Source organism: Taudactylus pleione, unplaced genomic scaffold (assembly GCF_031769625.1).
Source record: "Taudactylus pleione unplaced genomic scaffold, aTauple2 ptg000556l, whole genome shotgun sequence".
Classification (NCBI taxonomy): Eukaryota; Metazoa; Chordata; class Amphibia; order Anura; family Myobatrachidae; genus Taudactylus; species Taudactylus pleione.
Genome location: NW_028284958.1, coordinates 9,463,761 through 9,477,124, shown reverse-complemented (window position 1 = coordinate 9,477,124; position 13,364 = coordinate 9,463,761). Strand labels below are relative to the sequence as shown.

The window sequence follows — 13,364 nt, the reverse complement described above, 5'->3', positions numbered from 1 at the left end:
GGTGTTTTTTTCATGTGGCTTTAAGTAATAACAACGCCTATAGACTATTTTATTGTTCTATTTTTTCTGTCTCTTGTTCAGTTTTAAGAATAAAACTTGCAGCACTTTCTATCATTTAAACTATAGGTACTATAGTAAGAAGTCATAATATACATTTGCAGTCCTGTATAATACATGATAATTAATGGAGGAAGCAGGCCCATGACATCATTTTGGCTGATACTTAAGAGTACCATGTTGCATATGAAGTATAAAAAAACAACAACATAAAATGACTTTCTCAGGTAACAAAGTGAGGAAGTAGATTAGGAATAATACTGCACATCAGAAAATAAATCTGTTTAGTCTGCTTTTTGATGAATGTCTGCCCGGAGCTACAAACCAGAATTAAATGTTGGTAAATGCAGCGAATCTATGTTTATGTGTTTGCACCAGACAACTATGGTGACAGAAACACCCGTGGACAAGTACTGGTACTGTGTGTATGTAATTTCCCTGTAGGGCTTTGCTTGTGTGAGTGTGACTGTGCTGCACACCGTGGTGCTAGATGTGTGAGCGGGACTGAGTATCTCCTCCTCCTAGGCCAGCAGTGAGTAGCAGGAGGAGGCCAGGCAGCTGTGGGTTGGACACAGTGAGATCAGCAGCAGCCATGGGGGCAGGGACGGGAGGGGGGAAGCGGCACTGGGAAAGGAGCTCAGTAAAAGTCAGTGACTGATAGCTGCTGCTGTAGTGTGGATGGGCTGCTGCAATCCCTTTTTATAGCCCGGCTGCTGCAGCGCTGCGCACACGCTGGTGACTGCCGGACTGTGTCATCTCTTCTCTCTTTCTGTTGTTGGTCCAGGGCGAGGGTTGTGGTTAAAGCCCGAGCTGGATGGATGGGCATGGGGAGAGGGGCAGGACCCAAAGCCCTGGGACTCTTCTACATCCTCACCGTCTTCTTGTGCACATTCCACACAGGTAAGGCAATCCCATATTCCTGTCTCTACCATAAGGGTTCCCTCTCCTATGGAGGGTATCTATAGAGTAACTAAACACGTGTGTGTGTGTGTGTGTGTGTGTGTGGCTTTTTGTAACATGCATGCTCCTTGTAACACTGTTTCATGTTTTAATCACTCGCCTGAATGAAAGTTACACATGCATGCACCATCTGCTGGTAACACTGCCAGTAAAGTTGATTGTCATTATCTGTATGGCACATTACAGTTTGGGATGTTTTTGTTGCAGTTAATATCTCCATCGTTAAGCACAACTGAATATGCTGGCAATATATCAGTAAATGTTAAAAAATAAATGATTGTTTATTATAGTTACCCCTATCAAAAAAATGTCTAGTTCCTTATTTCCATTGCAATTTTTGTCTCTGTCCTAGCCCCTATAACAATGCTGCTAGGCTTGGGGGAAAAATGCATTTATTATTTGTAGTATATCCTTGCGTATTTCTTTTCAAGGTAGGGCCGCAGGACCTATAGAATGAGACCAGGAATAGGCATCTGTTTTCAATAAATCTTAGTGTTTTGCTGGCTTGATCCTTGCCTGCAAATTCCTGCCAGCCTTGTTTTTGTTGGGGGAGGAGGGCAGACTCCACACTGGGGGTTTTGTTCCTTGCAGAGATCTCGAGTTTCTGCAGGCTTAAGGTTTTTTATTCACCTGGAAATGTATTACTGTTAAATCCCGAAATAATTGTATTTTATCATTCTCTGCACATTATATCCAAGTGTTGTACAACTGGCAGAGTTTTCTGTCACATGCTTGTTTTACCTGTAAGAACGAGCTATAAAACTAATCGCCTTGTCAATCTAATATATGGAACTGTTTGCTGAAACCTGACCTTTTTATTTAGGCATGTTAAGATTTTTTTTTTTCTTGTGCAATCAACCAAGCATGGGAAATTTCAAAATCATTCCTCATTGAACATATGTAACGCATACAAATCTACTTTATAATGAACCAGATCATCTGCACTTAAAGTCCCTGCTGTGACATAGGTTTAAATGACTATAGTTCATTGCTCATCACAAACTGTTCTGGGTTTGGTCACAGCATCTGGATTATAATGTGTCATAAATGCTGATTTTTCAAACCGTTAATCTCCAAATGTATCAGGAATTATAATTTATGTTCTTACAAGATTATAAGGCTTTTGTTTTGGGCCTTTGGGTGTTTAAATTATTTGTATTTGTTGCTTGGACTACAAATTAATTTTAGTCACCTATCAACAGCCAAACTATTTTGGGAAGAATAGGTGCTGTATAACCCGGATTACCCTCCTAATTCCTGTCCGTGCATTCTGCCTAAAAATAGATTTTTATTATATTCAAACATTGTGTTAGATGAAAAATGAATCCCACTAATTTCTTTAAAGTTCATCTATAATTTCTGATTTAAGATAAAATCCTATTTGTAAAAAAAAATAAAAAAAAAAATTAAATGCGTATAATCACTTTTTGTAAACTGCCTTATTAACCTTTGCTTCTTAAGTGCAGGACCAGTGTGCAAAAAAAAAAAAAGTATTTGACCCCCTATAGCTATGAAGTTGAAGATTATATAGTAGTTGATTTAAGTGCTTATTAGACTTAAGTGCTAGCCTGTGTAGTTCCTTCTAGATGGAGATCTTGCTTATTGGAAGTCTTTAGATGGCTTGATAAACCCCTTTCATGTGGTCTCAGAAGGGATATGTCTCCATAATTTGTAATAAAACTGCAGAGATAGAAACTGTGAGCGGCACCTTCTCAAATGCTTAAAATGACTGTCTCTCTTGTTTCCAGATGTGGAAATATTTTTCTTTCTAGGTCATGTATCCCACAAGATATTTGGATCTTGTTTCTATAAATTTTCATACATTGTTTGCTAAAGTAGTTTTTCTAATTTATTTTAACAAAATATTAAGTTGAAATTACTAAAATATTTGCTCAAGTTTAAGATCAATGTTTTTAAACTGGTGGTGTTGTATGTATTTATTTTTTTAACTAATATATAATGTACAGTAGACTATAAGATTCTTTATAGCAGACTGTTTATGAGCACAACTTGTTCATCGCAAATGTGAACCACCAAGTGTGTGAAAAAATATGAGACATCACACTGTCAGATTATCAGGTTATTAACTTCTCTTGTAATAAAGTTTGAAGAGAGACTTAATTTTTATATACAGTAGTAGAATAGTAATAAAACTTTATTAGCACCTGATGCTTTGTGGGCAAGCTGCTTCTTTTATAAAGATGACTATTTACACATCTGATTTTCCATTACTAGGTTAATCCTTGGGGGAAGGGGGGGGGGGGGTTGTTCCTCTCATGTCACTGAAATAGGAAGATATACTATAATATGACCTTCCAACACCCAATAATTTGTTTCCAAATCACTGCTAGGCTATGTTTCAGAAAGGAAGATTAGGGTGTTAAGTAAATTTACATTGCAAGGACAGATCAATCAGAACTCCGTTATCTGTCAGAATTACTAGTGCAGATATTGCTTTAGAGGTCACTCAGAATACTTGCAGCTTGCCAGTCCATTTGTACGCTTCCGTCATATACAGCAGATTTGTTGATGGCAGAAAAAAATCGTATCTTAAGCAACATTGTTGTGTGTTTACTACAAATAAAGTAATAATGTAGCCCCATTTTAACAATCACAGGCTGAATTCAGTTGCCAAGTGTTGGTTAAGTGGCAGATATACAATTTATAGTGGTCAGTATGCTGTGTAGACCATTTCAGCAAACTGGATAATTGGCTGTGAGATTCACTGTGTTTTTTTCCTGGGTTCCAGCACCTGTGTACTCTGCACACAACCCAAACTAGATTTGTTTCCTGTGTATACACCTGGTGCTATTAACCACCAATTACTGCTGTGAATTGTAACTGCTCTGTTGCCCCCAGCTGTCCATATAGGGTAGTTCGTTACACCAAAGCATTTGCTGAGGGTTATGTCATACAGGTGAGAGGTCACGTCTCAATCCATAGCACTCAAGATCAGGCAAATGCTTGGTTGTTAATGTATACAATATAGGAACTTCAACCATCTGAGTTCTGTAAGTTTAAAGGTGTATACACACGTAACTATTTTGTAACCAACGATTTTCTGTCAGATTTTCCCTTGAAAAAGTGAACGATTTTTGAAGTGTAATGAACGATTTTTACAATGATGAATGAAAAATGTTCATTCCCTTAATGAAAATCGTTATGTTGAACAATCTGAAATGGACGATGAATAACTACAAACAAGAGCATATAACTCAGAAACTGATTTTTGAACGATAACGACATCGTTAACAACAAATCGTTAAAAAAATCGTTACGTGTGTATGCACCTTAAGGGCTTATGCACAAGTGTTAGGAAAACGTTTGCACACGTTTTTTACCCTATTACGTGTTTTGGTACTGTGTGTTCTATATGCCTTGTGAATTCCGTTGTTCAAGGCTTACATTTTTAAATGTCACATTAAAATCTTATAGCACAAAGGTGGGAAAGGCACCATTTACTCCTAGTTTAAACACCTTTTCATGAGTTTAACTTTGTGTGAAAAAAATAGCAACATGTGAATGAGCGCTGGATGTACAGTATTTTATAGAAAGGCTCTAACATCTTATGCTATATGTATCATTTAGGGCAAGTTAGAATTTGTACTATATATAACTTTAAACCAGCTGGACTAAATACAAGATCACTTGCTTGTGACCATAGTAAGTATAACTCCTAGATCAGGCCTGGTTTTATTTATTTTAAGCAGCAGACCCCCTTCGGGGTATGGCTACACATACTACACTTTTCTGCAGCTGTCAGGGGACTGCAACATGTATACGTCCATTTAGAGAGCTGACTGTTCCTTAACTGTATGCAACTTTTGATTGCAAGCCACAGTTGTGTGCAGTTTTAGGCTCTATATGCTGGGTTGTGTGCGATTAGTCTAACTATACCACTATTAACCATCACAAATCAAGGTAACATGTCAACATAGAATACCAATTAAATATATTAAAATTACACCTGATGGTGCAAAGTTCAATCAAGTGGTGGAAAATCCCCGGTAAATTCCAAGTGAAAAAATAATAAAATACTCAAAAAATACAATTCTGGATATGAGTCACTCATAATACAAGTCCTCCTATTGTTTGACAGTAGGTCTTCATTGACTCAATGCTTGCTGTCTGGAGGATCATTCCATCTTTGTACATGAGATGACTTGGCACTATAAGACTCAATGAGTCACGGGAGACCTAAAAAGTACAAACTTAGTGCAACACCTTCCACATAAATAAAGCTGTTTTATTATTCTATAGCACTCACATTTCAAAAAACATTACAAGCATATAATATCACCCATGCATGGGTCCTGGTGTGGATCGGTCTGCCCTTCTGAGTCCCAGATGGTAAAAATTTGCTTGCAGTCCCGGACACCTGACAAAATGGCTCTAATACAGCGTTCTAATATTCCACGCCATGCTTGACGCATTTCGGACTACTTGTTCTTCCTCAGGGGCTTCTGAGGAAGAACAAGTAGCCTGAAATGCGTCAAGCCTGGTGATTTGTGACTGGTAGATTGTGGAATATTGGAATGCTGTCTCTGAGCCATTCTTTCAGGTGTCTGGGTCTGTGAACAAATTTATATCATCTGGGACTCAGAAGAGCAGACCGAGTCACACCAAGACCCGTGCATGGGTGGTGATATATGATAGTAATGTTTTTTGTTTTTTTTTAAATGTGAGCGTAATGGAGTAATAAAACACCTTTATTTTATATGGAAGATGTTACACTATGTTTGTACTTTTTAGGTCTCCCCTATCTCATTAAGACTTATTGAGGCTGATTCAATTAAGCCCACTGTTGATGGTGACTGGAGGGAGCTCCCGGAGCTATTCAATTCAGCGCACTTTTAAGTTCGATTAGTCGGACTTAAGTTGAAGAATGCCGGTTCTCGCAGCTAAAGCTGTGTGTTTAGTCTGAGAATGCCAGTTCTCACAACTAAAGTGATGGCCCCGAGGCTGTTAGTGCCTCGAAAAGCCGGAAAACAGCCTTGCGGCCAGTACTTTAGTCAGATTTCTCCTTGCACTCTCAGGGTGCGAGAAGAAATCCTTTAGACGCCCTAACAGTGCGCTAAATTGAATAGCTCCGATAGTGTCCAAGTCAGCTATACATTGATGAGGACTAAGAGGACATATACAAAGATGGAAGGATCCTCCAGACAGCAAGCATTGTGTCAATGAAGACCTACTGTCAAACAATAGGAAGACGACTTTTATGAGTGACTCATGTCCAGAACTGTGTTTTTTGAGTAAGGAATGTTTTTATTATTATTTTCACTTGGAATTTACTGGGTTTTCCCACCACTTGATTGAACGTTGCACCGTCAGGTGTAATTTTATATTTAATTGGTATTCTATGTTGACATGTTACCTTGATTAGAGCTGGATAATGGTGGTATTTCTGCATTTACAGAGTTATTATCTAGGATTGTGGTAAAAATCCTTTATCCACTTTATCAACATCCGTCTATGAGTAATGTGCAGTTTGAAGGTGAAATATCTATTGTATTGTACTATAAAGAGTGCAACATCTGCAACTACTTGAAGCCTCCGATAATTCTTTGCAACACCTTAGCACAGTTGCTTTCACAATTGCAGTATTGTCTAGTTTATTCTGTCTGTGATCACAAGCATTGACTAGCATGGGAGATATGTAATTAAAACTATCAGAAGGCCAAGTATGACTAATTTCAAATTGTATCTCATTTATCAGGTACCTTCTGTGTCTGTACTTTACAAAGTAACCCTGGCCTTCCTAAGGGCTTGAATCTACTCACAATTAATACTTGTGTTATTACTAGAGTTTATCACACTGGTAAGCCCTGCGACTGGACCCTTTCTGACACTACAAACCATTGAAGCCATTTATACATTTTGCAAGCACATTTAAAATGCTCCATTCTGGAACACAGCAAATGCATCCTGTTCTATATATTTTCTTTGTTTACACTGGTGGCAGCCTGCAGTGATCTCCGAAGTCTATTGAAAAACACTAGTGTGAAACTAGCTTTAACAAAAAAAAAAAAAAAAATACCAATGCAATTCCACTGGGTATAAGTGTTTTGTCAAATTATCTGTTATTAAGAATATGATGACAGCTTTGGGAAGCATTTTTTCTTATCTGTAGATAAGGGTGTCATGCATGATTTGTACAAGCATAATTTAGGCCTGTGTGCAGTTTTTGAAAGGTGAGAAGACCAAGCTGCTAAGACTAGCATAACTTTTAGTGTATTATTACAAATCTTGATGTTCTACCTTTTTGCTTGGTGCTCCCTTAACTGCTTGTTTGTTTAATTCTAGTGGATATTAAAACATAAGTGCATATAAACTGTATTAAATTTGATGGGTGTTCAGTGTGTAACAGGACATTTCTAAGCCAAATGCATGTTGAAATTCATGCACTGATAATACCGCACAGTATATGACCTGCATCAGACACATGGAAATAGAACAAGTAGTATTGAGAATAACCCACCATAACACAAGTTAAATGCACTGAAATATGTACGATCACAGCTGTTTGCATGTGCTTTAGTTGCTTTGCATTTTTTAATGGCTATGGAATGTCAATCAATTGGAAATGTATCTCAAATGCAGAATTGAAATGGCATTGGGAACACTGACAAACAGAAGTATGTTAATGAAGTAAAATTTAGCAGACAGTTTATAGCTTGTTATGGGACCACTTACAGCTTGTTATCATGTTGCGAACAGTATTCTTTGAAAGGGAATATATATAGCTATGTATTCCATGCATGAAATACTTAAATTATTTACTGTAGCGCTATTTGTGTGAAAACCACACGATGACCCTTGTAATAGCCAGAAATAATGCTTAGCTGGTGTTTTGATTTTTCCTTTTTCCTTTTGCAAGAGATTCTGGGACAGGATACAGGGTTATGTGATATTCCTGACAAGAGAGCTGTTATCCCAGCAGAAGCTCAGTCTCCGGTTACCCAGATAGACTAGTGTTTTACAAGACAGATATTTTTTCAGCTACAGTGACATAAAATATATTTAGCTCGTATTCTACTTGCAATCCGTGTGCCATTATTTAGATGGGTAATGTGTCCATCTTATTTTAAACAGGGGTGTATGATACAAGTATATTATACAAGTCAGAACAACAATTCACAATATTAATGTTCTGCAGACCGAAAGCAACAGGTTGTCTATCCCCTAGTGGTATTGCCATAAAATATACCATTTGAGTAAAATACTGCCGTGCTTGGCAATTTACCATAGTGGGGAGTTTGTATTACAGAGATAAAAAGTGAAGTAACAAATAATTAAAGTTAAGTCCTCCTCCAGATGTTTGATGCTACAAGTAAAAGAAAAAAATACAAGTGGGGGAAAAGGTCTTCAGCAGAGTAATCCTGTAATATAGCTCAGCAGTTCCTTTACCATGTGCATTAATTTAGCTTTGGGCCATATGTCTCAGAAGATCCCTGTTGTGAAGGCATTGAATGAAAGAAACCCTGTATCTTTAAGACTGCAGTTTCTTTCTCTCTCTCCACCCAACCCCCATCTCAGTGTAACTGAAACCTGATCTAATCCCCTTTGCACATGGGGTAATTTATTGGCCTATTGGGTTTTTCTTGATGGCAAATTGCATTGTCTTTATTCTCTAGCCCAGGCTTTAGTGAGGCTGCCACATTCCACAGTCTCTATTCTCAGCTGATCTTTCACACCCCTCTGAGTACAGGCAAATACTTTTATTAGGCTGCTTTGTTATGCAAACAAGAGAATAATAATCAGACCATTATTCCGCAAGATTGCTTGATTAGCAGTTCAAAAGAGGTCACTGGAAGGGGTTCGGATTTTTTTTTTTTTCTTTTTCTTCCTGGTTTTTAATTATTTTTCTAATCATTATTAAAATGTTCACACCTCTTTTGTGTTTTAAACCTGTGATTTAACATTGGTTTACCAAGATGAGACTCATTGAAGTGAACTTTTTAAATAGTTACCTTCTATTCCCTTAATGATGCTGGCTTTGTGAGAATAATGGGGGCATTACTTGTACAGCAGTCAGTTGCCCAGTAACACTTGTGTACAAAGTGATGATTTGTATATTGAATGCAAATTCCTTTAATTAAGATGGTGATTGTGGATCAACTATTTTCTGGTAACTGCCTTTGAGATGAACTATCCAAGTCGCTTGTTTCTACACACACAATATATCAGAACCAGTTTAACTAGAATGACTTTTTTCTCAGAACTGGGAAATGTGCCTTTTTTAAAAGTCTGGTACATTGCAGAGGCCAGTGCCCTAGCATACCGTAATTAATGTTGCCACAGTGTTTTACAATCTCTTGATTATGATTAAAGCAGATACAGCCGGTGCTTTCTTTATCAAACCCGGCAGATAAAAGTAATTGACGGGTCCTTTCGGTTATTACAACCTGAAACATCAATAAATAAATGTAGGAATAAGTAATTTCTACCACTAAACCTCTGTATATCAAGTTTTTAAAGTGCGCAGTGGTGGAAGCCCATTGTGTGCTGAAGCACTTTTCATGAGCAGGCATCCTATCAAGTCACTAGGACATCACTGAGGCACGAGGCAGCGAGTATCTCAAGCCTCAGTTATGATAGTGAATTTATAGGCTGAATTTTAGTAGCTCACAAAATGACTACCTCCACTGTGTGCGTGTGATAGGGAACCTTTAAAAGAAGCGGAATATAAACTATTAATTTTGTCAAAATGGCTCTTTCAGAAATGTGTGTATGTTTATCTAATACATGGTGTTTAAATATTGATATTTCAGTAACATAGAGTATGGACTTCACAAGCGACGAATGATCGGTGATAGTAATTAGCTGACGAGAAATGCGAATTCTGGATGCATTAGGCGTTGCTGCACTCCTTTCCCTTTTACTGGGTGAAGGGAATTGGAGGGACTTGAATAAGCCTCTTTTTTAGTGTTCATTTCAATCAGCTAATTTTTCAATCTTTTGGTTTCTCTGTTGAAAGATGTGGCAGCCAAAAGCCAAGATATGTTGGCACTTTGTCGTTGTCTTTTTTTTTTTTTCCCCTTCTGTGTCAAAACCAAGTAAATAAAGTTCTAAGGGTACAGATGCCAACAATACCAGTGTCTCCTGCCAGGCATGAGTCACACAGAAAGAAAGGTTTTGTGATCAATCCAGGTTTCAAACAACTGTGCCATTGAGTGAATGTCTCACACACTGAACTTTGCATCTCGTATATGACGGCTAGCAGCTAAGTTTATGAGCACTACTCTTTGTGTTCTTTTTTTTTTTTTTTTTAAGGTATTACTTGACCTGATTTTAGTGAATACTGTTTATTTCCACACTGACCTCCTTTTTTTGTGTCTGAAGTGCAGATACAAGATGGTGCATTTTCTGGATTAATCACAGGTAAAGGCCAGAGATCTTTACTATCGGGTATAGAAGCCTTGAACATACATAGAAGTATGAATGGGCCTGATTCAGAGATAAATACAGGCCACATTGATGATGCAGCAATGTGAAAAGATACTAATGCACCAGGAGGCGTCTGAGAAGAAAAGATGCCTTCTTACAGCAACACAGATCCGAGGCCGCAGCATTGGATTACCGGGCACGATGGTTGCAGCATTGGCAGACAATGGTTATTCAGAATGGCCGTCTTATCTGTGTAGCTGAGGCCAGGAAATCTGTGTCTCCCGATGCAGAGCCTTGCATCTACACTCCCAGAAAACAGGAGCGACATGTCCTTGTTTCTGGGAATGAAGGCCGGCACCTGATACTGCTGCAGCCTGTCACACTGAGGCTTGGAGACACTGCGAGCGAACTCGCAGTAATCTCGCCATGGGAAATGTTTGCAAACTATCGGGCTTGCATACATCTTTGAATGAGACCCTATGTCGCACACAGGGCCTGATTCAGAGGCGCTCGCAAAAAGCGAGCGCTCGTTCTGAATCGGGGCGGCCTGGTGGTTTTTTTTTACACCGGCCTCTTGGCCGCTCGCTAAGTTGTGGTTGACCACCCACAGCTTTTGCGAGCGGCTAGGTGATGGTCACAACCATCGGGGCTTACGACGAGACCCTTGTGATAGGGTCTCGTTCCCGCAAGCCCCAGTGAGCTTCCTGCTCTAACAGAGCAGGAAGCTCTTCACTGACATCACTGGTGATGTCAGTGGTGCCTCCCACAAATGGCAGGCGTTCCTTCAGGAACGCCTCCGTTTGTGTAGCCACTCCCCCTCCCCGCCTACAAAACGGGACGAGCTGTCGATCAACATCGACAGCCGTCCTGTTTGTAGCGAGCCCCGGAGCAAGAGAATTTCTCTCTTGCTGAGGTGCTTGCGCACTGTTTAACAATCGACCCGCTTGCGAGCGGGTCTGAATCAGGCCCACAGTACATAATCATAATCCTTTAGTGAATTAAGAGGATAGTCTTACAATATTGTATTTTCCCAGATTTAAATATTATACAAGGAGTTCTATGGCCTTTAATTGTCAAAACATCTAGCTAGGGCACTACTGTGCTTTCACAATTTATTATACTTTGGATCAAAGAAGATACTTCCTGAATAGATTTGTCCACCAAGCTGCTGGGCATTCACAGACAGATTAAAACAATTTAAGTGTACTATAACCCGTTAAGATTCCCCTTTTCAGAAGAGGACCGAAGTCTGGGTAATACTTTTAAAATGGCAGCACTTTAAATGACCACGCTTGCATGCATTTGCAACTCCAAATCCACCCCCCCCCTCCCCCTCGGGCCCTCCAAAATGTCTTGATGGGCAATGAGGATGTGATTTGCTGCATAAAGCACCATCAAACCATACTTGCCTAATTTTGAAAACAAGTTTCAGGGAGGTTATATTCAGTAATAGAATGTCCGCGCTCGCCGTCGAGGAGCCCAGAGGGTGTGCCTAGCTCCACCTATGGGCGTATCTATTGCCACTCAGGGGTGTTTCCTGCAGTGTAATTTCCTCCTTAGCCTCACTCTCCTGGTCTTTGACCCCGACTCCCCCCTAGCAGTGTCATCAACCCCCGGAGCCTTCCCTCTCCATACGTCTCTGCCTCCCCTCTTCTCCAACTCATATCCTGTTTAGTCCCATACCGTGTGTGTGTGTGAGACTGGGGCAGGTCTTAGTCACCCAGCACTGTAACACCTGTCACAGCATTCAGTACAGCTCCCCTTCTCTGTCACCCAGCACAGCACACCCTGGGTCACCCAGCGCAGCACACCTTCTGTGTTACCCACCCACCGCCATTACAGCACCCTCCCATGGCAGCCTGCACAGGAATCCGCATTATCCCAGCCACTTACTCGACCCACTAGCTGAGATCCGTGTACCTGAAAGAGACTTGCAATCTCTCCCCTCCCTCTCACTGTAATTACACCGATAACCCCGCTCTGGTCCTCAGCGGCTGCTTCCTCCGGGTTATTTCCTCTTGTTCAGGCCCCGCCCCTCGACACATGCGCAGTCCAACTACTTAACAGGCAGGGCAGTGGGGAGAAATCCTGGGCTTTCTTGAACTATCTGGGGCAGCGGGAGACTCCACAGGGAATCGGGAGTCTACTGCAGGAAGGAGGCGGGAGGGTAGGCAACACTGCATCCAGCTGCCAGCTGCCAACTACATTAGAGAGGTGGGATCCCTTGGGCTCGTCTGTCTCCCTGAGTTTACGAGAACTACCCAAAATGTATGAGTCTCCAGAACATTGCCTCTTGAATTTTTACAGAAGGACATGCGCTTTTGCTAATAGAGAGTATTCACCTACAAACAGTCTGTTTGTCCTTGTTAGGGCTCCTCAGTGGAGGACAGAACTTTGTGATATACATGAAGAAAAAAGACAGATGGCTCTTAAAGCTTGCAATTAGAGCTTTCAGACCTATTTTGCACACGTGTCCGTTTTTAACATAAACCAGTTTGAACAATGTTAGTTTAAGCAGTGGTTCTGTTCTGGCGTCGAGTCATTTTAGATCACTTGCTCTGTGAGGTGGAGAGATACTAGGGGAACTAGTGGCTGTAAAGTATAATTTGGGAGAGCAGTCTGTGTCAGTTTAGTAAATAAATGGAAGCTGGCTGTGAGGGCATAGTGTGAGTTGTAGTTCATCAACATTTTAAAGTAACATATGGGCCCCAACAAGTCTCTTCACCAGAGAATGAGTTAAATCTGTGACAGAATATCGTGTAACTTTTATATTTTAAAATTTTTTGTTAACTTTCTTTTCTTGGCATGGATATAGCAATTCATTCACGAGCTGCAAGACACTCACATGTCACTACTGCATTCAGACGTATGCTTTTGATGCCTGCAGCCAATATGTGCTCTTAAATATTGTGGATGTTTGGGAAGGGAGGTAGGAGGAAATGAGACTCTAACAGCCTCAC

At 40.1% G+C, this 13,364-nt stretch overlaps 1 protein-coding gene across 3 annotated transcripts in view; it reads left to right on the top strand.

Moving 5' to 3' along the window:
- The window catches only part of RGMA (repulsive guidance molecule BMP co-receptor a), a 50,433-nt gene that overhangs the window by 23,777 nt on the left and 13,292 nt on the right, over nt 1-13,364 (top strand). For 2 of the 3 annotated variants that reach the window (XM_088452678.1, XM_088452677.1), the window contains exon 2: nt 842-957. In XM_088452678.1, coding sequence (XP_088308804.1) covers nt 842-957 — 116 coding nt within the window. Of the gene's footprint in view, nt 1-549; nt 590-841; nt 958-13,364 lie in introns of those variants that run through there. The other variant, XM_088452679.1, reaches the window with a different exon arrangement.